The sequence below is a fragment of the Molothrus aeneus genome, chromosome 9 (assembly GCF_037042795.1).
Source record: "Molothrus aeneus isolate 106 chromosome 9, BPBGC_Maene_1.0, whole genome shotgun sequence".
NCBI lineage: Eukaryota > Metazoa > Chordata > Aves > Passeriformes > Icteridae > Molothrus > Molothrus aeneus.
The window spans coordinates 24,160,672-24,186,815 of record NC_089654.1 but is presented as its reverse complement, the minus strand read 5'-3'; the positions used below and the strand labels follow the sequence as shown (position 1 = coordinate 24,186,815).

At 45.7% G+C, this 26,144-nt stretch overlaps 1 protein-coding gene across 1 annotated transcript in view; it reads right to left on the bottom strand.

Moving 5' to 3' along the window:
- Window positions 1–372: 372 nt before the first annotated feature.
- C9H1orf21 (chromosome 9 C1orf21 homolog) overlaps window positions 373–26,144 on the bottom strand; it is a 103,072-nt gene continuing 77,300 nt past the window's right edge. Inside the window, exons 4-6 of the mRNA XM_066555947.1 lie at window positions 12,094–12,170; window positions 8,355–8,415; window positions 373–1,149 (exon numbers count right to left, since the gene is read on the bottom strand). Of these exons, the coding sequence (XP_066412044.1) occupies window positions 1,111–1,149; window positions 8,355–8,415; window positions 12,094–12,170 (177 nt within the window). The 3' untranslated portion in view covers window positions 373–1,110. The remainder of the gene's footprint in view (window positions 1,150–8,354; window positions 8,416–12,093; window positions 12,171–26,144) is intronic.

Here is a 26,144-nt window from a genome sequence, read left to right as displayed (position 1 = left end):
GCTGACAAAGCTTCTCCATGGCTGCAGTGCAAACCCTGCCCACGTATGGCATCAAAGCTGGAAGAAATATCAGCACAGGTAACAATCTTCTTTGAAATAATAAATACAAAAACTGTATTTTTTTCCTTTTTTTTTTTTTAACTCATGACAGCATTTGTTAAAAATATTACATCTGCTTTTGAGAAGGTAATATCCTCTCCATTTAATATGGAAAAATAAACTCTACAGGACACACAACACATCCCCCCAGTTGGCACAGAGCTGCTTTAAGAGATCAGATCCACGGGACACATCAAGGCAGAGGAGAGGCTTGGTCTTCCTTGTCCCCAGACTCTTAAAACATCGTGTTGTAGGAATGGTAAAAGACAAGAATACATAAAAACAGTAAAATGTTTATTTTCTTAGAAAAAAAGAGATTCAAAATGATTGTGATCACACTCCCATTCGTGCTCAGCAAAGCCAATACTGCAAGCTTAGTCCTTGATTAAGATACCTTTTAAATGAAACTTTTTTTCCTCTTAAAGTACAAGTTCCTGCTCCTGTATCACTTCCAGTATTTCAGTGATAACATGCTTTTAATGGATAACAGTTTCTCAGCTTCTTCTCAGCTGAGAAACAAGGCCTGCCATGGCAAAAACCATCCCATCTCCAAAGCTTGGCATCACCAGCACTAACAAGCACTCTGGCCCCAACACGGACGGACACACAGCTCAGGGGTGTTTCTTAGATGCTTGGATGGTCACTTATGGAAGCTTGGTAATAACACTACCTCATCTGATAGAAAACAGGCCAGAAGCCTCAAGAAAATCAACAACGTCTTTTGGATTAACTTTTAAGGATTTGCTGCGTATCTGGACACAGAAAAAAGTGAGAAGTTGCAACAAGTTTTAACTAGCAGCAACAAAAACAGTTCCTTACGAGTTCTTAGCAATATTCCTCATGTGTTCATTAGGAAACACTGTAACTGAATGGAGCATATAATGTGGAAATGGTCTTCTTCTGTTTATGGAGTGCTGTTCACTCGAGCAGACGTTCCAAAGGTTGTATCCAGAAGGCTGGGTTGGATCTATTTACACTGGAGGTGCTCCTGGGGCGAGGGCAGAGCTGGCACTATGTGACATCCTCCTCCTCTGAACAGTAGTCACGACCCTGCAGGGACAAAGGCCAGGCACAAAGGTTGGTACTTGGAGAAGCACACAGGCATAAATCCAGGCAACACTTACTGAGAGCAGGTCTCTGAACCTGGGGGGGTTAAATTCAGAGCTGGGTAGAAATCTCAGACACAGGGAATTGGCAGGAAAACCGGGACAGGAGACACTTCCCTTTCTGTCACTATTAATCTCATAAACGTCATCCCCCATATAGTGAATTCCAGGGGGAGGCTCCAACAGACTGATTTACAAACCAGCTTTATGCAAAGATCCACCTTGATGGACACAGCCCCGAGATTTGTTGTGAAAGGATAATCTCCGAGGCAAAAGCAACAAAGCACATAATCCTATGAGCAGCACAAGGCAGCTGCTGTGAACAAGAATCACCCATCTGATAACCCCAGCAGAAGTTTAACCCCAGAGCAAAAGATGCCATTGGTATTGAAATTAAGCTTGTACTACAGGGGATTCAGCCTAAGCTCAACCAAACATGGATTTCTTATCAGGCCAGTCATGTAATGCCTTCTATCCCATCCCAAACACAGGTGTGGAGCAGCATCTCTCTGGGTGTTTATTCCCTTTGGGATGGCCTGGAGCAGGCACATCCCATCCCTCCCTACCCAGCTCCTGCACAGGAGCAGGAAAGGACCAGTGGGAGCCCCTGTCCCTGCTGCCCTGCACAAAACCAGCTGGAGCTGAGCTGCTCAGCACAAGCCACCCAGGGCATCTTCCATCAACGTGCTTCGAGTGCAGGACCCAACATCTCCACCTCTGGACTATTTCCCATTGTTCCTGAGTGCATCACCTGAGCACCTGGAGAAGGAGAGCCAGAAAGACACAAAAAAAGGGAGATGTTTGGCAGGAGTGATCAGTTGATTTGGGGCACACAGCTGGGCTGCACAGCTGGAACAAAGGCTCCAAAACGTCCCTGCAGTGCCAGTGCCAATGGTGGGACTGCAGAGCTGGCTTTGCTGGCGCCCAGACCCAGGATGTGCAGGGCTCTGACAACTCCCAGTGGCCCAGCACTGAGAGCTGGGCTTTCTAAGTACAGTAAAATAGCCCCCAAGAGACTCATCAGCCAAAATTCCAACTCAGCTATCACTGACCCAGAAAGAAGGGAAAAAAATTACATTTTTTGAACTCAAAGCTGTAACTCAAAAAGAAGGAACACTGAAATTCTTTGCAGTGAAGCTCAAATCTCTTAGTTTTCTCCAGGCCAGGGGCCACATTTGGACAAATCCAGGAGATTGAGCTGGTGGTGATGAAGGCTTTGTCCAAAATGCTTCAGAGCTGTGAAAGGCAGCAGTGACTGAGGGCTGAGCTCAGAGCATTTCCAGGACATCCCTTTACCTGCTCAAGAGGGAGCCCCATAGTCCAGCACTCCCCACTGGAGGCCATCACTGCTATTAAAGCCTGGAGCAGACCCAAATCTGACAGAGGAAAAGCCATCCTGCACTTCCCCTCCTACTCCTGCTGCTGTTCTCCTGCTTCTGGGTTTGCTCCCTGGCTGCCAAGTGCATCAATTCTCAAATGGACACCAAGAACTGCTCCAAACCAACGTGCTGAGCCAGTCCTGGCCATGGCAGAGACACACCACTTCCATCTGCACTCTGCTGGGCATGGGGACACATCACACACACCTTCTGGTGGCCTGGCCAGCTCAGGTGATGCCCAGACTCCTGTGAGTCCCAGTGGTGCCCAACAGAGCTTTGGTATAAATGTCACTCCCCAAATGCATTTCTGTCAATAACAACAAGGTCAGCATTGCTCAAGATCAGAGAAAGAACAAAGGGCCCTGTTGTCACAGCCCTCCTCACTGCACCAGACAAGGGCTGTGCCCTTGGTGCTCCTGGGGAGGGGCTGCCACTCCCTGCTGGCAGAGGAAAGGCAGCCTCAGCCACAATCCAGTGAAATACTCTAAAATGTCCATTTTGGGCCTGTGGGTTGTTTCAGAGGATGTCTGCCAGATGCTGGAGGAGATGATCCCTCAATTAGTGAGAGGCTGCAGTGTTTGAGATGGGCCTGGGAACACCTGATGGGAAATGGTCAGCTCAGAGCTGGCAGAAACCACCCTGCTCCAGTGGAAGTGTCCCTGCTCACTGCAGGGGTTGGACCAGGGGGCCTTTAAAGGTCCCTTCCAACCCAAACCACTCTCTGATTCTACAGTTCCATGGCTGGCAGTCAAATTCTGTCTGGGGGAGCAGGCTCCTGCATCCAGAAGGGCCAGAGGCACAAAGCAGGGGGCTACTAACAGGAATGTATGGGCCACCCATGGACTAAGTTGTGGGGTCAATCTGTATGGGCCATTCACTTAAAAGCTGGACTCAATGATTATTGTGGGTCCCTTCCAATTCTGTGATTTCTGAGAAGTTTTAATGATTGAAAGTGTAAATGAACTATGTTGAGGAAGATGAGAACTGTAATATGTGCCTCCAAGTCCAGCTAATCCCTGAGGAATCCCATCTCCCACCTCTGCAGTTTCAAAATATAACTGTCAGCTTCTGTGGAAGTCCACAGAACACCATGAGTGCTTCTAAATGAGTGAGTGAATTTAAGGTAAATTAAAGAGCAGCCTGATGCTCCTTTCCTGCTGCCTGCACCCAAACCAGAAGGGCTCATCCCCCTCTCTCCCCTTGCTGCACCTCCAAAGCGCCCCCCTCCTGATGCCCCTCCAGGGAATGCTCATGATATCCTTTAGGGAATAAAAAGAGAAGGAAAAAGGCCTTTTCCCCATTGTGTGGGTGACAGGCCAATAAACATCCCTGCTCAATGGCCCCTTGTGCCTGAGGACTGGGCAGGCAGGGGAGGGACAGCAGGACGAGGATGGAGGGGATGCAGGGGACGGAGAGGAGGAAGGGAGGGAGAGGTGGGAGGGGAGGAAGAGGAGGCAGAGATGGAGAGGGCCAGCATCAGCCCTTTCTCCTGTGGTCTGAAGGTCTGGGGACACAGTGGCCCCTTTGAGGGGCCCGCCCTGGGAACCCTTTTCACCAGGCTGGCTTTGTTTACAGCTCTCAGAAAGGACGGGAAGAAAATGCCGGGAGGCGGCACTAAATCACTGCGTACTGTGCTAATTTCTGTCCCGTTCTCATTTTGTTAGGGAAAAATCAATGGAGTCATTAAGAGCAATCCACTTTGCTAATGAGTTTCAGCCTAATCCCCGTGCCCTGGTGAACGTGGGGCTGGCAGCCCTCTCCCCAGGGCACTCCCTTCCCTCCATCCCATACAGGGAGCTGCTTTGTGCCCCCTCCCTGCTGCCACGGCCAGCATCACTAACCAGGGATGCAGGAGCTGCTGCCAGCCATCCTTCCCACGGGATGGGTGCTCTCCCACCAGCTCCAGGTGAGTGGAATGGTGCAGAAATCCCTGCACACCACCCCAACACAGTGCTGGTGCTCAAGACCAAGCTGACCCAGGAGAGAACCCATGTCATTCATTTACTTGCCTGAATACCAACACAAATGGCCTGATACCAGGACATGTTTCTATCTCCTGAATCATAGCTGATCGTTCAAAAGCAGATTTATCCCACCACAGGAGTGCAGTGATTGTCCCAGTCCCAGCTGCAGCAGTGGAGCCCATTTCTCCTCTGCTGGGCACAGCAGATCTCAGATTTATCCAGCAGAGTTCCCTTTAGGAGGACTGTTCAGTCACTCTCTGCCTCCTTCTCTGCTCTCCAAAGCCACATTTCTGTGTATTTCTGCCTTCATCTCTCAGGTCAAGCAAATCACTTGTACTCCTGACCCACATCTTTCTCATTTACTCCAGGGAATGCTCTCCTCAAGCTTAATTGCTGCTATTACCTGTTGCTCATCCTCCACTGGAATATATTTCTGTGATTTCAGGCTAATTTTCAATAAATGATGATAATGCTGACAGCAGATGAGCTGCCTCCTTCCCACTGCCTGTCTCTGTTCCATTTCCCCCTGAACTCTGGAACACAGGTGCTTTTTGTCTCCCAAAGCAAAGCCTGTGACTCTACTCCCAATAACCTCAGTGAGTGGGAAGCCCCAGGAGGACTGGCTGCAGCTGCTGCCAGATGTTGGGAACATTTCTGAGCTTGCTCTGCCACCACTCAGGGCCTTGTGCTGCACTCAGCTCCCTGGTGCTCCCCTCTGCCCTCCTCTCCATGCTCTGCCACAGGTCAGAAAGAGTTTGGACAAGGTTTTCAGGCACGTGGTGGGATCCTTGGGCTTGTCCTGTGAGCTGGACTCCATGCTCCCTGTGGGTCTCTGCCAGCTCAGGATATTCTCACTACACCTACAGCAGTAACTACAGCTTCTTGTGCTGTCCACTGCTCAGCCCTCTCCAGCTGCTCCCATCCAACCTCTAACCCTGGCTTCTCATCAGAATTCTGATGAGAATTTGGGAGCATTTTTACCTCAAATTCTCCTGTTTCTGAAAGGACTGGGCTGACTCCAGCAGAACCCATATCCAAGCCTACATTGGAGGCTGACTTCCACATTCTCAGCCAGTCCCACCCCAGCCCTCATCCCAGTATTTCCTCCTTCCAGCAAACCCTTTGAATGGCATTACCACCACCACAGGCAGCTCTGTTCGTGCCAGCTCAGCCCCAGCTCCTGAAGCAGGGACAGACTCACTCAGAGACAGAGCAGATGTCCCCCTCTGAACGACTCACAGTGTTTTGACACTGAATTTTGGTAGACAGCAGCTCCATGCTTCATGACATTCTGTTTTTTACCTTCGGGTGACATTTGCAGGAGGCAGTGGAGCTTTGTAGGGGCAGCCAGGAATGCTCTACTGGGGGCAGAAGCTCTCCAGACTGTTTCAATAAGGCTTTTTTTGATCTCCAGGACTCACCAACACTTCCTGTGTGCAGCTGACAGAACACCAGCCCGTGTTCTTTCCATTTCCCACCCTGGCTGCAGGAGTTTTATTCCACAGAGTGGCTGTGCCAGCTCCAAGCCCCCATGCAATGCTCCTGCCCAATGCTCCCAGGTCAGAGCTGCTGCTGGGCACTTGGGTTTGGTGACCCTGGGGGATCCCAGTGGAGCTGAGGGTGTTTTGCTCCTGACTGGAGTCTCCATCACACATCCAACAGCCCTGGTAACCATGGGAACACCACAAGGTTTGGGACCTCACCAGGCACAGGCAACACCCCCCACACCTCCACAGACCTTTGCAGCTGCCACTGACACAATCCTGCTCAATGTCTGACTGCTGTGCTTCCTCCATCTCCCTGCAGAAGGGACTGAAAATGCTATTTAAGGATCAGACAAAGCCCCTTATATTTTCCAATCTTTTTTGGCATTTGTGACAACGCCTAGGAAAAAATGCATTCTGAGCAAAGATGAATTAAAAACCCCAAAAGTTCTCTAATGAAGATTATTTCCTCAGGCACAGGAGGTCCCCAGGGAACACAAATCCCACATTCAGCTACACATTAACTCCTGCCAATCCCATCAGCTGTCAGCAACTTGGTCTCTTTGACAGATAAACTGTGGATTTCCTCTGAACAGACAATCTCCTGATCCCCAGGATAAATTATCCCCAAGATAAATTAGCCCTGGAGAGCACCTGGGAACAGCTCAAAGAGGATCCAAACAGCTCCAAGCACAGGAGACAGGGTCAGCTGCACCTCAGTGTGGCAGCTGGGGAATGAGGGTGTTATTGCCCTGACCTCAGGAACAAAAATTAACCAAAATTCATAATTAGATACAGCCTGATGGCATTGTCTGGTCTGCAGATAAGATACATCTTTGGAAAATCCATTTTACTGGAGATTCTGTGCTCAACCTTCTGGCAGGTGATGATGTCCAGGAAAAGCAATCTGAATATTCATAGGGTGAATGCATTTATTCAAAGGAGATATAGCTGTATTATGGATATGTAGAAATTCTCATTTTAAATGCATTAGGTTACATAAAATCTTACCCCGGTGCAACACTGGGTACAGAAATATTCTTCTCAGGAATCTATGAACTCCTCACTTTTACTCTTCCCCTTTTATGTCTTCTTTTGTTTTTATAATTTTTATTCTTTATGAGGAAAGTGACAAATGTGTTCCTTGGGACAAATACAAGATGCACCCACTGGAGCACTCTGACTCCTGGGACCAGGAGTGCTGGCAAAAAAGGCACAAGTTCAGAGCCATGCAAGTAAAAATTTCCATTCTACTCTGCAACCCAACATGACAACTTAATAGAACAAACAGAAAAGAGCAGAAGAATAGACTAGACTAGACTAGAAGTATTTCACTTGGAGGGGACCTACAATCATCAACTGCCTGAGCACTTCAGGGCTGACCAGAAATTACAGTGTGCTGTTAAGGGCATTGTCCAAATGTCTCAAACACTGACAGGCCTGGGGCATCCAGCAGCTCTCTGGGAAGCCTGTCCCAGTGTCTGACTTCCCTTTCCATAAAGGAATCCAGTCTGAAACTGGGAGTACAAACTGGTACTCAGTGTACTGTACTCTGAACAAAGTAGTTCCCCAGTGTACTGCTACTGAGGAAGCAAATATTTAATACAAAGTATTTAAACAAGATGCACAGCTCCCAAACAGGCAGTGTGAAGGGTAAATTGGTGTGTGAACATCAGCTCCCCCATCTCCCTCCCTCATACTCCCAGTATGAGCTGTGCTCCAGCTCCTTCACTGCTGTCTCACAAAGAAGCCAAGCGTGTCATTTAAAAGCTTTCTGAAACACACAGCAGCTGCTCTCAGGACAGCTGAGATATGCAAAGAATTATTCATCCTCTTCTTCCAAACATCTCCAGCACCATTATTTCACTGGCACAGCCCTGGGGAACACTCACAGCCACGCCATCCCTTGGAGCCAGTGGCTGTTTCGAGGAGGTTCAGCAAGAATTCCTGGGCTATCCCAGCTACTACAGCATTAACACTCCAGCTGTCTCCCAGTGAGATGAAAGATCAAATCAGCAATGATGGAAAATCCCACTTTTACCCAGCATGTATGTCCTGAACACCTGAGTTGGCCTGCCATGAATCCCAGACTGGTGACATTCCCCCCAAACAAAGGATTCCCTCAGTACCCCCTGGAAACTCTTCACCTTCCTGGTCTTCTTTGCACTTGAGCTATCTAACCGAGGAGCTGCAAGGGAAATCTTGGGCCAGACCCCTCCAAGTCATGGAGGACACAGAGAGCTGCAGCAGCAGGGCACTGTCCTCCCCATGCAGCTGTGCCACCCCTGAGGGACACTGGATGCTCACAATACTGTGCCTTACCTTTTCAATTTTTTCATCAAGCATTCTGAAGAATTCTTGTTGGCTTTCAGAGATGTGCATGCTGGAAGGCAAAGGAACAGTATCAATACCAACAGGATTTCCTCCATTATAGAACAGCCCAGGGTTGTTGGGGGGCCCAGCTGTCAGCTTCCACCACTGTCAAAAACAAATCACTTTATGCTTTCATCTACATTGCCAACTTTTAATCTTTTTCCCTCTGTTTTCTGTTTGCCCATGAAAAATTACTGCATTTAGTTCTGTGCACATGTGCAACATTTGGGGTGGTATCTGGGATCCTCACGCACCCAGAGGAGACTGTTCCCTTTTCCAGGCTGACTGCAGGGAGCTGATAGCACAGTACCTCTCCCTCTGAGAGGGAGAGTGACCCCTCTCCTTCAGGACAGGAGCTTTTCCAGGACTGCCAGCCTCACCAGCACAGAATGAGACACCCACAACATCTGTCCTCTTGTCCTGCCACTTGTAATGGGGGAGAAGGGACTGACAACTGCTACAGCCTCCTGTCAGGAGCTGTGCAGAGCCAGAAGGGCCCCCCTGAGCCTCCTTTCCTCCAGGCTGAGCCCCCTTCCCAGCTCCCTCAGCCCCTCCTGGTGCTCCAGACCCTTCAACTTCAATTCTTCAGCACCGAGAGGCTCAGTGACATGATTGTGCATTAGTAAAACACTCTTTTTTCATGGTCCATAAAATGCTGATGGTCACACAAGACCACAGGTCCTTCCCCATGGGGAACTTGCAAGCTAAAAATCCAAAAAGGATGAGGAGACAAGGTGAGGATGGATGGCAGGTGTTTATTTATGGAGCAGGTGTTTATGGTTTTTTGGGGTGTTTATCTATGCCAGGGGATGGTTAGAGCCTCCCTCCTGCAGGAGCAAAACCCCTCCAGGAAGGTGAGGCTGGAGCATCCTCTGGACCAGCTCTGGGAGGAGCACTGGGCTCCCAGGCAGCTGTGGAAATGTGCCAGGGACTCCATGTGCAGCACAAAAAGATGCAGAAAGGGGAGGATGGGGACCGGAGCCAGCGGTGACAATGATGACAAACGGTCAGAAGGACACACAGCTCTTGGAGCTGCTCCCCAGCACACAGAGCTGGCTTGGCTTGCTGAATTCCCACCCATCCCCTCTTCCTCAGAGTGATCCTTTCAGCTGTAATGAGTTCATGCTCTCCCTAAGTGCCCAACAACGGGCTGCACTTCCCCACAAAGCTCAGCATTGAGCCCTCCCTGCTATGGGCTGAACGTATACAAAGATCTGCTTATGTGGGACATAAATGGAGCTCAGTTCACACCACAGGGCTCAGAAATGGCATTAAAACCTAAAGCTGGTGATTCAGGAGCAGGAACAATTCACCTTTCAGTGGGTGAGGGAGTTCCTGTCCCCAGCTGTCTGCCTGTTCCTCAGGTTCCCACCTCCTCCTCAGATGGGGAAGAGATGCTTTTTCTGGGACAGCTGACCCCATCATCTGCACATTCAGGTGCCTTGCAGAGGGATTTGAGGGCAGTGCAGCCCCTTTTGAGTAGGCAAGTGCTTGAAAAATAGTCTTGCCTTTACAACATCATAAATCCAGTTCCTAATAAAATGAGATAATACTGTAGTGACTCACCCCAGCCATAATTTGTACGAGAACTAAAAGAAGGCAGGGGAAAAAAGGAGCATTGTGTATGTATTTTCAGTCATATCCCTGAGAATTCCCACAGGATAATCCTACAGACCTGCTCCAGTGGAAGGTGTCCCTGCCCATGGCAGGGAGGCTGGATTAGCTGATTTTTCATGTGCCAACCCAACCCATTCTGAGAGTTTGTGATTTGGCAGGGTAAAAGTGGTCTGAAATAACCACTTTCCCTTGATGCTTCAGGCTGCTGTCACTCCCTGAGTTATGAACTTGTCCCAGGGTGCTTGGTGGCTGTGTTTGATCATTCAAGGTCTCAGGGGGTGAGTTTGGAAATGAACAGACAGAGCAAATACCTGTGAGGTCAGAGCAGAGGGCAGGGGAAGCCCTGAAGGCGTGGCAGGTACCAGGACTGGGTGTGAAGAGGAAGGACCAACCCTTCTCCCTCTGCCAGAGACCCCCATAAAGCTACTGCTGGCTCCCTACATCCCCTGGTTTTAAAGTCCAGGGCTCTGGATGGAAAAATCCAAATCCTCCTGCAGGGGGAAGAGCCCTCACAATCTTACTCTTCAGCTGACATCAAAATATTGTAAAAGAATTGTTAATTACCAAATTTATAATTTGGTACTTAGTCCATGTGTTGTTTAGAAGTAACATCCATTGTACCAGAACAGTACTATAAGATGCATCTAAGGATCTATCCATTAATTACTGCTCTTCCAGCTGAGTGGATCTTTCCCACCCAATGCCACCCCACCCTGCAGTCAAAAATGTCATGGCTTTTAGATGATAAACCTTAAAATAGAAATTGTACATTATGACAGCTGTTTGCTGACTTGGCAATTAGCAACTCAAACACATGTGGCCACTTTATTACTAAACAGAAATGCTGTGGTAGGTTGGGCAAACAGCAGAGCCTTGGGCAAACACTGGAGGATCTACCCAACAACCTTATGTTACATTCTGCACCTCTCTGGGAGTTTCCTTATTTTTGCAGGTCTGTGACAGAAATATTTATCTCTGTCAACGCAATGTAAAAAATAGGCTTTTTGGTCAGTTCTGATTTCTGCAGGGACTTTTCAAACTAGAGTTTTATGAAGGAATTGAAGCCATGCCCCCATGCAATTCCTTTGCTGTGGCTGTACCAAAAGATGACCCAACAAAAGAACAGCTCTTTTTTATCCCGGGGTAATTAACCTCATGTTAGAGCATCTTAAATACATTTCTGACCCTGAGCCACAATAATGAAGCCCAGCTTTGCTGAAGAGTGCTTCTACCTTCACCTCCCTACCATGAATTTCTTTGCAATTACATCCAAAGCACTTTTGAAAAGAGGCTGAGTTACACTGTCAGCTGATTAGGAAATAACTGAAGCTTCCAGACTTGAAATCGTTTTCAAGGCACTTGAGAGACAGCAAGTTTAGGTTGGTAAGTGCCCTAAGGGCTGGGCACAAGGAACAGCATTTCCACTGGTGTCCAAAACCAAATCACAAACCTTTATCACTTGTTCTTCACAAACCCAGGATGTGGCTCTGTGTAATCAGTTATTCCTCAGCCAATTAGTGATTAAAATGTAACACTGAGTTAGAAAAGAAATGAGTTATTACTATCAATAACCAGCTCTGCCACAGGAGGCAAATATTTCATGTAACACTGACCCCAGGCAGGGCATGGGCATTGAATTGCCAACCAAGCAGCTACAGAACAAGTTCATTTTAACAACCTGACCATTCCCAGTCCCATCCAGAACAGCTGCTAATCTACACCAGGAGCTAGCAAAAACCTCCCTGGGACTGACCCAGCTGTATTTAGGAACACTAGTGGATGTAGAGAAGTTTGCTCTGTGTAAGTTGTATAGAAAGCTGAGAAATAGCACAGGGTCTTCTCTTGGGCACAATGGGATGCATCTCACCTTTTTTCAAGTCCTGCATCTTTGCTGTGCAAAGGAGAGGATGTTTTCCCATCCTTGGGACACAGGTGATCTTACCTCTAGTCCTTTGCATGACTTTAGGGCTGCTGGGTCATTTGGTCTTTGCCTAGGCAGTAATTGTGAACCTCACAGACACTGCCTGTATTTATTTGTATTATGATTTAAACAACAAAAAATTGAACTTACTTTGCTCTGGGTTGATGTACTAATCCTGGGATCTCTTTATTAGATTTAAGTCTTGAATTTGAACTGGCACTTTTTTCCTGAAACACACAAAGAGCACACAACAGCATCAGTATTTATGAAGCACACAAAGGTGACAGGCATTTGTCATCAGGGTGTCACACTCGGCTGGGTCCAGGCCCAGCTGAATGAGAAAAGCTCAGCAAAAATGAAATTAGAGGTAACACAAGAGATGAAATGACCCCAGGTGGGCAATTTTTAAACGCCCTGGGCTCGGTGGCATGTGGAATTGCCTCTGGGTTGCTGGATGAAATCCAGAGATCAAACTCCAGGCTGGCCGGTAACTCTCCAGCGGTCCATGGAAGATGGGGGGTGCTCATATAAATCAATACCAACACCAGGCTCCACCTCCCCCAGAGCAAGGCAGAGCACTGGGAAGGCAGTCCCAGAGTCAGCCAGCACCCCAGGCTGGCTCAGAGCAGAGTGGGGAAACATCAGCATCAGGGAATGTCTGCAGGAGGAAGCACTGTCAGATGTGCTGGGGAAGAGCAGCAACTGCTCAGCCACGAAACTGGGCACAGGGGGCCCAAGGAAGCAAATCACTTCTGAAGATCCCAAAAATAAGGATGTGGGACTGCTGGAGAGAGTCCAGAGAAGGCCACAGAGATGTGTCAAGGGCTGGAGCCCCTCTGCTCTGGAGCCAGGCTGGGAGAGCTGGGGGAGTTCACCTGGAAAAGGCTCCAGGGAGACCTTACAGCCCTTTCCAGTGCCAAAAGGGGATCCAGGAGAGCTGGAGAGGGACTTGGGACAAGGGGTGGAGGGAAAAGACAAGGGGAAATGCCTTCCCACTGCCAGAGGGCAGGGACAGATGGGATATTGGGAAGGAATTGTTCCCTGTGAGGGTGGGCAGGCCCTGGCACAGGGTGCCCAGAGAAGCTGTGGCTGCCCCTGGATCCCTGGCAGTGCCCAAGGCCAGGCTGGACGGGGCTTGGAGCAACCTGGGACAGTGGAAGGTGTCCCTGCCCATGGCAGGAGTGGCACTGGATGGGCTCTAAGGTTCCTTCCAAGACAAACCAGTCTGTGTTTATAGACAAAATCACAACCCTGTCCTTTGCAGAGGACCAGAATAATTAAAAACCCTTTTAAAAAGGCCTGGGAGGGGAGAGTTGAGAGGCATCACTGCTTGGCAAGACCTCCTCATCATGTCATGAGCTTCTGTAACCCAAAACTTAGTGCAAACACCTATCCATTATCTCCAAAATCCTTCAGAGGGATACAGCCCCTTCCAGATCTTCCCAGTGCCATGTGGTAGGGAAAGCTGCTGCTGCAGATGGGAGAGGTCTGAGTCAAATCTTAGAGCTCACCCGCTCCACAAATCCCTCTGTATTCCTTAGGCACATCACAGCCATGGCAATTTAAGAAACATAAACCCAAGAATCAGTGTTTTTGTGGGTAATTTTGGTGGTTTTATTTAGCTTTATTTAGTATTTGAATGTCTGAATCACACGAGATTTTGGAAAGGGCTACTAAATCACTGAATTAAAAAAAAAGGAGGCTGTCTAGCAGTTAATATTTTAATGAATAATTCTACAAGGGCTGTAAACATCAACTGCCTCAGCATATTTAACACTGTTTAATGCATATCTTCTAATCCTCCTAACCAGGGAACAGTGCCTTGCATGAAAATAGCAGTGAGAGAGAAACAAGCCCTTCTTCCAAGCCTTAACAAGGGTGTCAGTGTTTGCTACACCCCACCAGCCACTGCCTGCTCAGGATCCTGTGATATCACGCCAGAGCAGCAGAACAAAAAACAAAATCCCTTTTTTCAAAGCATCTTCCAATCTCAACAGTGCTAGGAGGGTGTGACATGTACATGTTGTGTGTGATGAACACTGGTGTGTACACAAACACACAACCCATGAGCTCATGTCTGACTCACATGGCTGTCAGAGCAGAACAAAAAGAGGGGCATGGGTCTCATGGAGAAGAGAACACAGCCATAAATCAGCTGAACCCCAGCCTCCTGTGCCTTTATGCTCAGATCTACCCCATAGGACAGGAAGGGGAAGGGAAGACTCTGATCTACAGCTCCTGTGTTGGAAGCTGTGATAAATCAAGGCAGCACAAACTCAGCTTTCCACATCTCTGCTCGTGGTTTGGTGTCAGTGCAGCTCTGTCAGGAGCTGGACTCAGTCCAAATCCCAGCCTAAAGAAACTTCTGGCACTTAGCAACAAACAGAAAGACACAAGAAAAGTATATGTTGCCTACTCACTGTGGGTCCCAGAGCAATATTCAGAATATTAACTGACACACTTGGGAAAAGAGAAATAAAATTCCTGTTTAGTTGACTTCAAGATTCCAGAGTTTACTCTTTCCCTCCTATTGTTCCTGTTAATTACCACACCTCAATTATCTATTACAATTCTCCTATTTAAGCAAAGAGTATGTTACCTTCTCCATCTGTTGCTCAGCAGGAGCAGACAGAAAAGGAAGAGTTAAGAGAAAAATAAAACCCAAGCAGGTCTCAGATTGGCTCATTGCTTTATTTGTAACTCTTATTTACAGCAGTGATATTTCATAACAGCACTGATCGAAATATTGGCTTGGATAAGAATAGATATTCAAAAATAATTCTTCCAAATGCAAACAAATACAATATTTTTTTGCTCATAGCTCTGAAGACAAACTGACTCATCAGAAATTAATGGCTTGGCTTCTAATAATGAGCTAACAAAAACACCTTGAAATGCTTTAATGCAGTCAGATTGTTCTTCCAGACTGACTTGACTTTGGCTGAAGGGTCACTTCTGGCAGTCCAACCTCATTTTCTCCCTTATTTAACATTAAGTAAGTTACCATTTTCTCCCTTATTTAACATTAAGTAAGTTACCATGCACCAAAAGAACCATAACTGGTTTTTGAGACCTAATCTATTGCAAACTGAAATGAATATGCAGAAGCTTGGTTTTAATCTAGCTCTGCTTATAAGGATTATTTACAATAAATGCAGAAAATGCTGCCTCACACCACAGGCTTGAAAGGAAATCCCCCAGCATGCTGCATTTGTAGAGCAGCAGTAGCAAAAAAGGAGAATAGTGGACATTTTATTCCACATTATTTTGCAATTAATCATTATCAAGGTAGGGCTGTCATCCAATCAAGGTGATTTCATGTGATAGATTTGTTAATTATTGTTAATTCCTCCATAAAGGATGCACCATCTCCAGGATTTCAGGGCACTAACAGATGGCAGTGACTCTGTTGCCAGATGCTATTAACACAGCAACAGCCACTACTGCCATTATAATTAAATATCTGTCAACATTTCCCTTGATGCCTCCCCTCTGATGAGCCCATTTCTAGAGACATGTGAACTTCATTTGAAGTATTTTGCTTTTCTTCATAAGGCTGCCACAGATTGACTCAGGTAAGCTGCTAACAGTCCTTGTAAAATAATATTCCTGATTTATATCAAGATGACACTTTCCTTCAAAGGAGCCAACAGCACCTTTAGCTGCTTTCTAGACCTGAGCAAATCATCATTAAAGTCAGTTAGAGGAAAAATGAAGCATTTGCTTTCTTTTTATACCATAAAATATTCTTAACAATAATTGTATTTGAAAAGGAGGAACCAATGCATCAGGTAGAAATGGACTGAATGACGAGATGTAAAATTTCAATATGCCAGCCCAGCACTTTTTAACCTCACTCAGTCATGAGCACCAGGCTCAGGCAGTAAAATCTCACATGGGCTGTCTGCATCCATCAGGATGAACAAGGGAGAAGCACTGACCCATGAGATTTACTCAAGTTTCCTTGCTTTATATGTACTTAAGGGCTCATTTTTTGTGCTATCCTTTGACAGGATGAGAGCCTCTCTTCTCTCCTCTACCTACCTGGAAGCAAACCACCTATTTAGGGAAACTTTATAATGAAGGGGCAAATCAAATACAGAAAAATCTCAGATATAGTCAAAGGAGATTATTCTTGGATGCAATTTCATCAGAGGATTCACATTAGCCCTGCCAGAATGTGTTCAGGCATCCAGTCCAGGAGGGTGTCTGAAACAGAAAGTTTTATTAAATTGTGATTTATTAAATCACACTCTTGCTGTGTCAGGTCAGGATCTCCTCAGCCCAGCATGAAGGGCTGCCCCACCCCTGTCAGTATCTCGATCCTTGGAGCTGTCTAAAAGCTGTCTGGACTGGACCCTGGGCAGGAGGTTCTAGATAGCTCTGCCTGAGTCATGGGGCTGGACCAGATGACATCCAGAGGTCTCTTCCAACCTCATCCAGCCTTTAGTTCTGTGATGAAGTGTAATCAGAGCCTGGGAAAACCCACTTTTGAGTAGGTTTGTTGAGTTTTATCCCCAAGCAGCAGTGGAGGAGAGTGAGGCCATTCAGGAATGCAGCAGCAGACACAGTGCCTGGCATTCATTTTAGGAAAAAATCCTGATTCTGCAAACCCAGCCAGCATCACGCAGTGAGTCTGCACTGACACAGGGAGTGTAACCCAGGCTTGGCAGGGAAAATTCCTGTGCTTTCATCAGGGATCCAAAACGTGTTCCAGAGGGCAGACCTCACCCTGAAACCAGCCACTTAATGGAGCTCCTCCTTCCCAGGGAAACTGCTGGGAAATTCTGCTGTAGGAACTCCAGCTCCTGGAATGCAATATGGAAAAGCAGGGTTCGTAAAGCCCAAAAAAACCCCAAACCATTACTCAAAATGGGATAAAAACAGGTAAAAAAAAAGAGAAATGTGTAAATCCTGAGCAGCTTCCTGCAGCCCACCAAAAGGCCTCCACTGCTGAGAAGATAGGGAATGATGCTTTCAGTGTTTATTTACCAGTCATGCAGAGGGGCACACACAGTGAGTGGGGCAGTAACACATTGATAATTATTTTAAAATGCTTTTGAGATGTTAAAAACTGTGAAGGGATTATTTTCAGAAGAACATCTAACATGCCCTTTACACTCAACTCGAGCTGCAAGAGCTCAAAAATCAGAAAAATCCAGCCAAAAATATAAAATCAGGGGGAAAAATAAAGAAGAAAACAAAGGAAGATGAAGGAAAAAGCTCCCTCTGGAATGAGTTGCAGGACTTCTCCTCCAGTACCTAAATATAGCTCACCCTCAGCCCAAGCCAGTGGCCTTTGAGCTTTGATGGAGGACATCACTGAAGAGCAGGAGATAAAAAAAGGAGGGCAATTCCCAGCACTGAAGGGTTTTCACAGAGCAGGTATTTACTAAGTCTAATGGCTACAACTTTCTAAGCATCCCATCATCTTTTCTCCCAGGCAATATTAGAAAGTCTGGGCTAATTAGTTACAGTAATTCCAGTTAATTCTGTCGAGCAGCAGCCAAACACCAGGGCTTTGTGTGAAAAGCAGACATGGGAGCAGCAGCTGGCCTGAAGACAGGAAATTAGGGCAGGTAAACAGATGAAATTACAAATAAGGCACATAAATGATAAATAAGTCCTACCAATAAATCCTGCAGGGAAACTCTTCCCTGCCACCTTGCCATCCTGCTCCCTTTCAGAGCTCTGAGCTTTTATCAACCCACATGGGAGTAATCCTTAGGGTTCTTTATAGCTTGGGACACTAAGGTCCAGAAAAATAAAATCTGGATTTCTATCTCAAAGTTCCTTTCTGCACACAGACTGATAGACTTCAAGGTGTCCCTTAGAGAAAACAAGAGGAGTAATCACTGGTGAAATGCCTCTGTTGTGTAATATAAGGATTATGCTGCCCTGACAATCAGGGTTTTCTGATTCCTTCAGCCTCCACAGCACTCCAAAAGGTCAGTCAGGATAAGAAAATGAGCATAGTAGAGATAAATAAAGCCAGAGCACTTGTCTCCAAAGGTGCATGAAGTCTCAGGTCACACAGGAAATTGCCTTGCTCCTGCAAGGAGCCCTGCCCATCCGTGTAATAACCCCAGAGAGCCCGGGCAGGAAGCAGAGGAAGGGACACGTCTGCAGGACTGCCAGCAGGAGGGGATTTGCAGAGTGAAGATGGAGAACATTCCCTCTCCTTGGCAGGAGGCTGAAAACTGCCCCTCACAGCTGTATGCCCCAGAAATCCAGGTGGCAAGTGCCTTAGAGCAAGAGGAACAGTGGCATCAGAAGATATCCAAAATACTGCCAACAAAATGCCAGGAAGGGCAGGAAGGCGACCTGCTCTCCAGCTCTCATTAATACACCTGGTCTTCAATAGCTTGGGTACATCAGACTGGTTGAAACTTTTATCTAGCAAATAAAAAACAGATAGAAAGAAGTTTAAAACTCCATTGCTGATGACGTGGAAGACTAGGCTGACTCTTGAGGAAACCTCAAAGAACATTTGGCAACAAAAAGCCCTTGGCAACCTTGCACTTCTGCAGGTATGTTGCTCTTCTGGATTGTAGAACCACCCTAGATAACAAAACGTGGCTCAAAAATTAATCTTCTGCTTAATAATTTTCTGTGCCTATTCTGTCTCTCTCGCTCAACCAGCTTTTACAGAAATACACTTATTTATAGTAAATGTAGATATTACTCATGCTCCCAGTTCCTCATGTGTGTCTCCTGAAGGCCTTTTTCCACCAAGTGCAGTAGCACAGAAAGAGCTGGCAATGAGCATGAAACAACAGGACTGCATAAAGTCTGTGAAACATTTACAACCAGGGACAAATGGTGTCAGAGGGTGTCAGGGTACTCCTGCTCCACGAAGACACCTTGCTGGAATGGCAGGAGGGCTATAGCACCACAGTTTTGCAGAACTTTTGAGTGGGATCGTTTTGAAGAGTTTTATGGCCTTCAAACATATATGAGAGAACATAGCTAGAGAAAGGGGTGTGCCCTGGTTAAATAGCTGGGTCTACATTTCAGCAGCTGTAGCAGATTTTTAAGCTGCTTTTCTAGAGCCAAAACTGGCCTTTTTCAGCCTGTTTTTGGAACATGCTCTACTTTACCCTCTGTAAAATCAGTTTCCTGAGAGATGCATTCTCATGCAAGCAAAGCCTCCTGTGATCTCCCTGTGCTGTCAAAACCAAACAGGACTGATGCAGATGCACACAGCTCCGACCTCACTGCCTAAATACAACATTTGGGGTCACATCATAGGATGGGTTCATGGAAATGATAGTGACCACCAAACAGCCACGTTGAGGAGAGGGTAAAAATAGCAGTTGGTTCTCCCCATCTGCAAACAACAGCATGGTGATGGTGCTTCCTCTGGAGTTATGGTGGTCACTGCCTTTGATCTGTCAACTGCAGGTTTGGGCTGACTATGCTTATTACATTTTATTTATTGCATCCAAGCAGTTCCATGAAGTGTACTGACATCCTCCTAGATGTCAGGATAATGACAGTGTCCCATTGACCAAGTCTTAACAGGGAATTTAGCAGGATACACGTGAGATGGAGCAGCTTTGCTGTGAGGAAAGGCTGAGAGAATTGGGATTGTTCAGCCTGGAGAAGAGAAGCTTCAGGGTGGCCTAATTGTGGCCTCCAGTGCCTGAAGGAGCCAAAAGGAAACATGGAGAGAGACTGTCTACAAGAAACTGAGTGCCAGGACACAGGGAATGGCTTCCCACTGCCAGAGGGCAGGGTTAGATCGGATGTTGGGGAGGAATTGTTCCCTGTGAGGGTGGGCAGGCCCTGGCACAGGGTGCCCAGAGCAGCTGTGGCTGCCCCTGGATCCCTGGCAGTGTCCAAGGCCAGGCTGGACGGGGCTTGGACCAACCTGGGACAGTGGAAGGTGTCCCTGCCCATGGCAGGGGGTGGGATGAGATGAGCTTTAAGGTTCCTTCAACCCAAACCACTCTATGATCCTATGAAAATATTTTTTTCCCCTCTTGTTCTAACCTGGGATTTACAAAGATAGAACAAGGGAAAACAAAGACCAAGTCCTCCTGGGTTTGTTGCTTATGATTAAGAGGAAAACCCGAACTAAAAGATGTGGTGCAAATGAAAAGATACTCTTACAACATAGGTAAGCAGAGTGAAACGGTAGCAAGAAATTATGAATGATGTAACCCTGAGAAGTGAGATAACAGAAAACCAAGAGTGGTGCTACTCAGCAATACACATACATTAACTTCAGAAGGGTTTGTGTTCCAAACCAGCAAGAGTTTCCTACAATAAGCTCTCATTCTCCCAGCACTGTCCAAGGCTCTAATTTTGAGATTTTCAGTAATTGCAATTATGTAAATGCCATTGCTGGAACATATTTTCAATGTCTGTATTTTGCTCTTCTCAACATCTGTTTTATTTGCATTAATTCTCAAATTTGCACCAGGCGTAAGATTTAAGACCCAAGAGAATGAATAACAGCTCTTGCTACATGGCAAATTCCAGCATGCCTGGGTAAAATGTGCATTTTAAAGGATGTAATAGTTGGAATACTATTAAGTATCACATATGTACTATGACACACACGAGAAACATTAGGACTGCAGGAGAAGCCTTACATCTGATCTGTGTATTTGTACCACCTTCTCCTTGTTTTAGTTAGCAGTTACTTTTGAACAGCAGAAAGAATCATTATTGTTTCACAGAGTACAGTGGCCTGCTCACTTACTGCATTTCCAATCTCAGCTGTATAAGCACGGATTTTGCCTGGATTCTCCCAACACATTTATCTGAGAAGAGAAACCATATACATCAGAATGGAAGACAATCATAAATGGCTTAAAAATTTCATAAGCCATTTAAATCAGTAATGGAGGCTGGGTTTAAAGCGTTTATCTCCTCTAAGTTTCCTTGAAAGAACAGCAGATAAATAAGTGTAACTCTTAAGTGCTGGCAAAATGAGGCACCAATATATTCCAATGAGGATGTAGAAATATAGCTCTGATGCTCAGGGTAGTGCAGGTTAGATGATATCCAAACCAATACTGGGAGAAGAACTAGCCTAAAATAAAACTACAGGCCTGGAAATACTCAAGTCCATCATTTAGGACATTAATGGTTAGATTCAATGATCTTAGAGGCCTTTTCCAACCTTAGCAATTCTATGATTCTATCAACCTAAGATGGCCAGAGTCCCAAAATGACTGTATGCCTGTTATAGCCTTTAATACCCACTCTGCTTTTCCATCCTCTCATCTTCTGCATCCTCTCTTTCCAAAACCACTCCTCGTAGGTGGGAGAGGACATGGAGGAGACTTAAAATGAGCTCTGCCCTCCTCTTGCAGAAGGCAGCAAATCTTTCCTCCAGGAAAGGCTCAGAATGAGGTGTCAGCTCCCTTGGGAGCGACCAGCCATGGAAAAGGAGACACCATGCTGTGCAAGATCAGGCAAGCAGGGATGGATCCATCCTTCACCCACAGAATTTCAATGTCTCTCTTGATCAGAACATGAAATAGCATAGTGAAACTCTACAAGATCAGTCTCCTCAGATCTTCACCTGGTATCAACCATCACAAAAGTAAGATATTTCCAAATACCACCCAACTGCACCACCTCAGGGCATGGACCCAAACCACTTCAACAGATTTCTGTCTAACCTGTTCTCCAAACTCCCATCCCATAGGTTTTCCCAAGAGGCTGTCTTTCATTTCACCACTTTCCTGAAAGTTCAAATGTTTAACCTACTACCCAGCTTTGGGTAGTAGCTTTTACTACTATCCTTGCCTGGTGCCTTCCTGCCTCTCTCATGGAGAAAATACAATTGTGGTGCCTTTTAAAGCAACCTTTCCAATACTGGATGACTCGTTTCCTTCTGTATTTTTAGGCTAAATAAATCAATTCCTTCCATCTTCCATTACAGCTTACGTTTGCTAAGTGTCCTATTCTTGTTGCTCCCCTCTGGCTCTTCCCCATTTGCCCACATCTTTTCTACTGAGCACATTTCCAATTTCAGCCACATTATTTAAAGCCCCTCTGAAGTCAGGATGGATCACGTGCATTACCATATGTATTTTTTAATTCCTGCTTTTAATTCATTACCTCAAACAAGCAAGGTTGACCTACAACAGATACAGGGTGCACCTGTAAACTATGCATTCATACTCAAAAAAACCTAAGGTAAAAGAATGTTGAAGGAGAAATTAGCTCACCTTCTCTAATGGCTACAAAACATTTGTGGTACAGTGCTCAAGATGTGTCTTATGCCAAAAAATTAGTGGGGATGGTCTGTCTTCCTGCCTCAATGCTCAACATATTAAACAAAACAATTTGGTGCTAACAGAAATATCAGGAGGTAAAAAATCCACAAGTTCTATGATTCACAGTCCATCAGGTCTCCTTAAAATTAACCAAAATCACATGCAACATGCAAAACAGGTGTTCTTAAATAATTTCAATTGTGCTATCTAAGCAAAACTGGCTTCCAAGTCTATAGTTGATTTCCAGCCATTTGCAGACACCAAGTTTTAACACAAGGTCTATTTTCTTTTCAAGTGAGGTGAGTGAAAAGATAAGCACCTTTAAAATTTAACAGGGTTGTCCCATCACAGGAATGTTGAAAAAGGATGGACCAGCATGTCCCAAACAAGAAAGCTCTCTGCCTGAGACAGAAGTGAACTCCAGTGCATGGTCATAGGCATACTACTTAAAATGAGGAGAAAACTAGAGTTTTGGAGTATGGAGATTTGGCCTCATTTTTCACTGCAATGTTGTACTATTAGCATTCAATTACTTCCCTACACTTAATTAACTCCTTGTTGAATCTTAATGTGATAATGAGAACTTTAATTCAAACCATATACCATGTCAATGCTATGATCCTAACAGCAAAAATAGATTTTATTTAAGTCACCCAAGCCCCATAATTCCTCTTCCTTTTTATAACACTGTGATTCATATAAAAGCACAGCAGATGCATCAGGACAAGAATCTTCCCTGATTGCCACTAAAAAGATTAACAAAATCTATTTTGAAATCAAAATCAGTTGGCTGTGATTAATAGTTATCACTTGTTCATCTATCTGCAAACTGAAAAGCAGCAGAGATGGTGATCGAGGCTCTCTGGAGACCCTGTATGTATGTTCAAGTACCTGGTTAGATCATTCATTCTGACAAAACTTTCACCTTTTGAACAACCCACAGCAGAGACCCCATGATATGAATCCCTCTCTTGGCCCTTCCATGCCTCACACTTCATAAACACTCAAAACCAGACTAGAGACCTACCAAACCCAGAACATCAAGACCCAGCAAGGAGCTCACCTGATCTTCCAGCAGGCCCTTCAACTCCCTAAGAAACACCAACAAAAAACAGATCGTGTAACTTTACAAGGATAACTGGAAACATCATGCTAGGCACTTAGCAGCCAAACCTAACAATCTGACAAATCTCCCCTAAACTTCCCAACCTGAAGGACTGCAAAAGCAGTTTTGAAACAAACAGAGGCACAAAATGAGTGTGAGAATCATGTGTTTTCCCCACTAGTGAAATGCAGAACTGCTCTAATTCCCTGACTGCTCATGGAGAGCAAAACCTTCCACATCACTGAGGCTTTGGGATGAAGTGGAGTATGTCCTTAACAAAATATGCCTAAACTCACTGTTAACAGTTTTCCTGATGCAAACTTCAACACTTTGCTCCTGGATCTGCAAAGCACCAGAAGGACCAGAGGTCCTTAAATGCCCCTAAACACAGAGGTGCCTAAATCCCCTGTAGGTCAATGGTGCACAGGCCCACTCGCTGCTCTCCTGAACCACGGCCTGCACAAGTCCTCCAGCATGTGCTGAAGAGTTATCTTGCAGTTATTAAACATGATGATAAGAGGAATGACTTCATGCTGGAAGGACTCTGTTTAGAACAGCTGGGTAAGGACCGCAGGGAGGGAAAGATGGGTGAACAACCCACCCCAGGAACAGCATCCTGTGCCATTGGCAAAATTGCTGAAATAACCTTCAGCAGAGAAAGGAAGGGCGAGCAGCAGATGGGAATCACAAGATGAGGGCACATTTTATGATGTTTAAACTTCACTTAAACAACAGTGATCATCTGAGTGTAATGAGCAGAAGGAAATTTGTTCCTTTCAGCCAAGGCTCCTGTACTCCTTTTTTCTAAATGAAGAGTCACACATGGCCTAAACTTACAGCTATAAATAAGCAGGTGGTAACACTGCACTGTCCTAATTAAGTTCTAGGGTCATTAAATCCTTTCTGTTACTATGCACAGGGCTTGCTGCTGTGCCTCAGCCTTTGCAAGGCCTTGCCATGCGCTGCTCACCCGAGTTCCTGCCTCAAACCTGAGCTCCTGCACCCATGGACTCTCTCCTCCATGGACTTTCCTGCTGCTTGGCAGCACCAAGTGAGCAATCTGTGATCATGCAGCGCCAGACTGGGATGGTTCTCAGCTCTCTTCCCCATCCCCTCACTTCTGAAAGGCCACATCAAGCAGCTCACTCAGCAGCTGGGATGCAAGGAATGCTCAGGATGTTGTCAAGGCTTATCTGGGAAGACAAGTGCTTAGATGATTAGCAAGTCTGTTCATAATCCTCAAATTCAAAGTTTAGTTTAAGCCCCAAATTCCTGGGGCTTAAAATTGCTTTCAATTAATTTTAATACTAGGCACATTGGGCCCTATAGCCACCCCCATGGACACTCAGCACATGCTCTCCTGAACTGACCAGAAACTCTGGTCACCATAAATAACACAATATGTGTTCTGAGAATATTTTTCAATATCTAAAGGTATTTATTTTCCTCTCAGCAGGTCTCTCTTTCATTAAGAGTGCAAGTTCACAGTCAGTTTGGAATCATGGAGTGGTTTGGGTTGGAAGGGACCTTAAAGCTCATTCTGTTCCACCCCCTGCCATGGGCAGGGACACCTTCCATTATCCCAGGGTGCTCCAAGCCCCATCCAACCTGGCCGTGGACACTTCCAGGGGTGGAGCAGCCACAATTCATGGTCATTTGACTGAGGTCTGACACTAAACAAAGAAGACTGCAGAGGAGAAGCCACAGATGTATCAGGACTAAGTCCTTCATTCCAAACATTCAATAAGCTGGACTTCCCAAATGAATTCAGAAAGAAAATTTTGCAGCATAATTATCTTGCTGAAAGACAAAAGGATCTCTCAAAGTGTTGTTTAAAATTCTTTAACATCAAAGTATAGCTTTAAACACTGTAGAGTTACTATTTATCACAAAAAACAGAGAACAGTGAATAATTTCAAGACAAGAAAACTAATAAAATAACTAGTAATATGATTTAATTCTACATGCAGTACTCTGCTTCTTGTTATATCTGGTCTCAGCTACCAGCCTAGTGTAAAAGCCAGCCATGAATTCTTCCAGCCCTGCCAGAGCTACAAATACTAGCCAGAAATATTTGTCATATCACAGCTCAGTTTCCAAAAAGTAAGATGCTGGACTTTTACAGCCAGAAAAATATAAGGTGCAAAGGACAATAAAAAATGGACTTACTTAATATTGTTGGAATGCATCAGATCAAACGAATCCAAGTACTCTTAATCCTGTAGGACTGCAGCATGACAAATACACTTCATTTAGATACTCAGCCCCTGTGAGTCAAACCAGTCTGGAAGATTCAGCCTCACAATTGCTGGATGTTACTCAATTAGCGTGAGGCAATGATTTCCAGCCCTCAGCAACCAAGGCAGCCTCCTCCTCTGGAGAGCCAGACAGCTTTACCTTGGATTAAAGTGATTGATTTTTCCACTGTGTGCACAGAACAGCATCGTCAGGCAATTTGAGTTCACTGGCCACGTTATTAATGGACTTTGCTAATTTTTTCAAAGCACTCATAAAATACAAAAAACATGGTGTCTTGTAACGAGGTGTAATTGCAGCAGCAGCTTCTGCAACACGTGTGTCTCCAAGGAGAATGTGTTGACACAGACATGCCCCTAAGAAGTTTGGGCTTTATATTTCCTTACTGTCAGGTACAATATCTTCAGCCACAGGCAGTCCTACTCATTTCAGCCAGCCCACCTGCTGCAGTAAGCCCTTCTCCCAGGAGAAAGACACCAGCAGGAATGAGTGTCTCCCAAGGAAACCTCTTTGCTGTGCAACTCAGAACCCAGACATTCAGTAACACTAGTCAAGGTAAATCCCATGCCCGGACCTAACAAATTAGGAAAACATTAGGAACC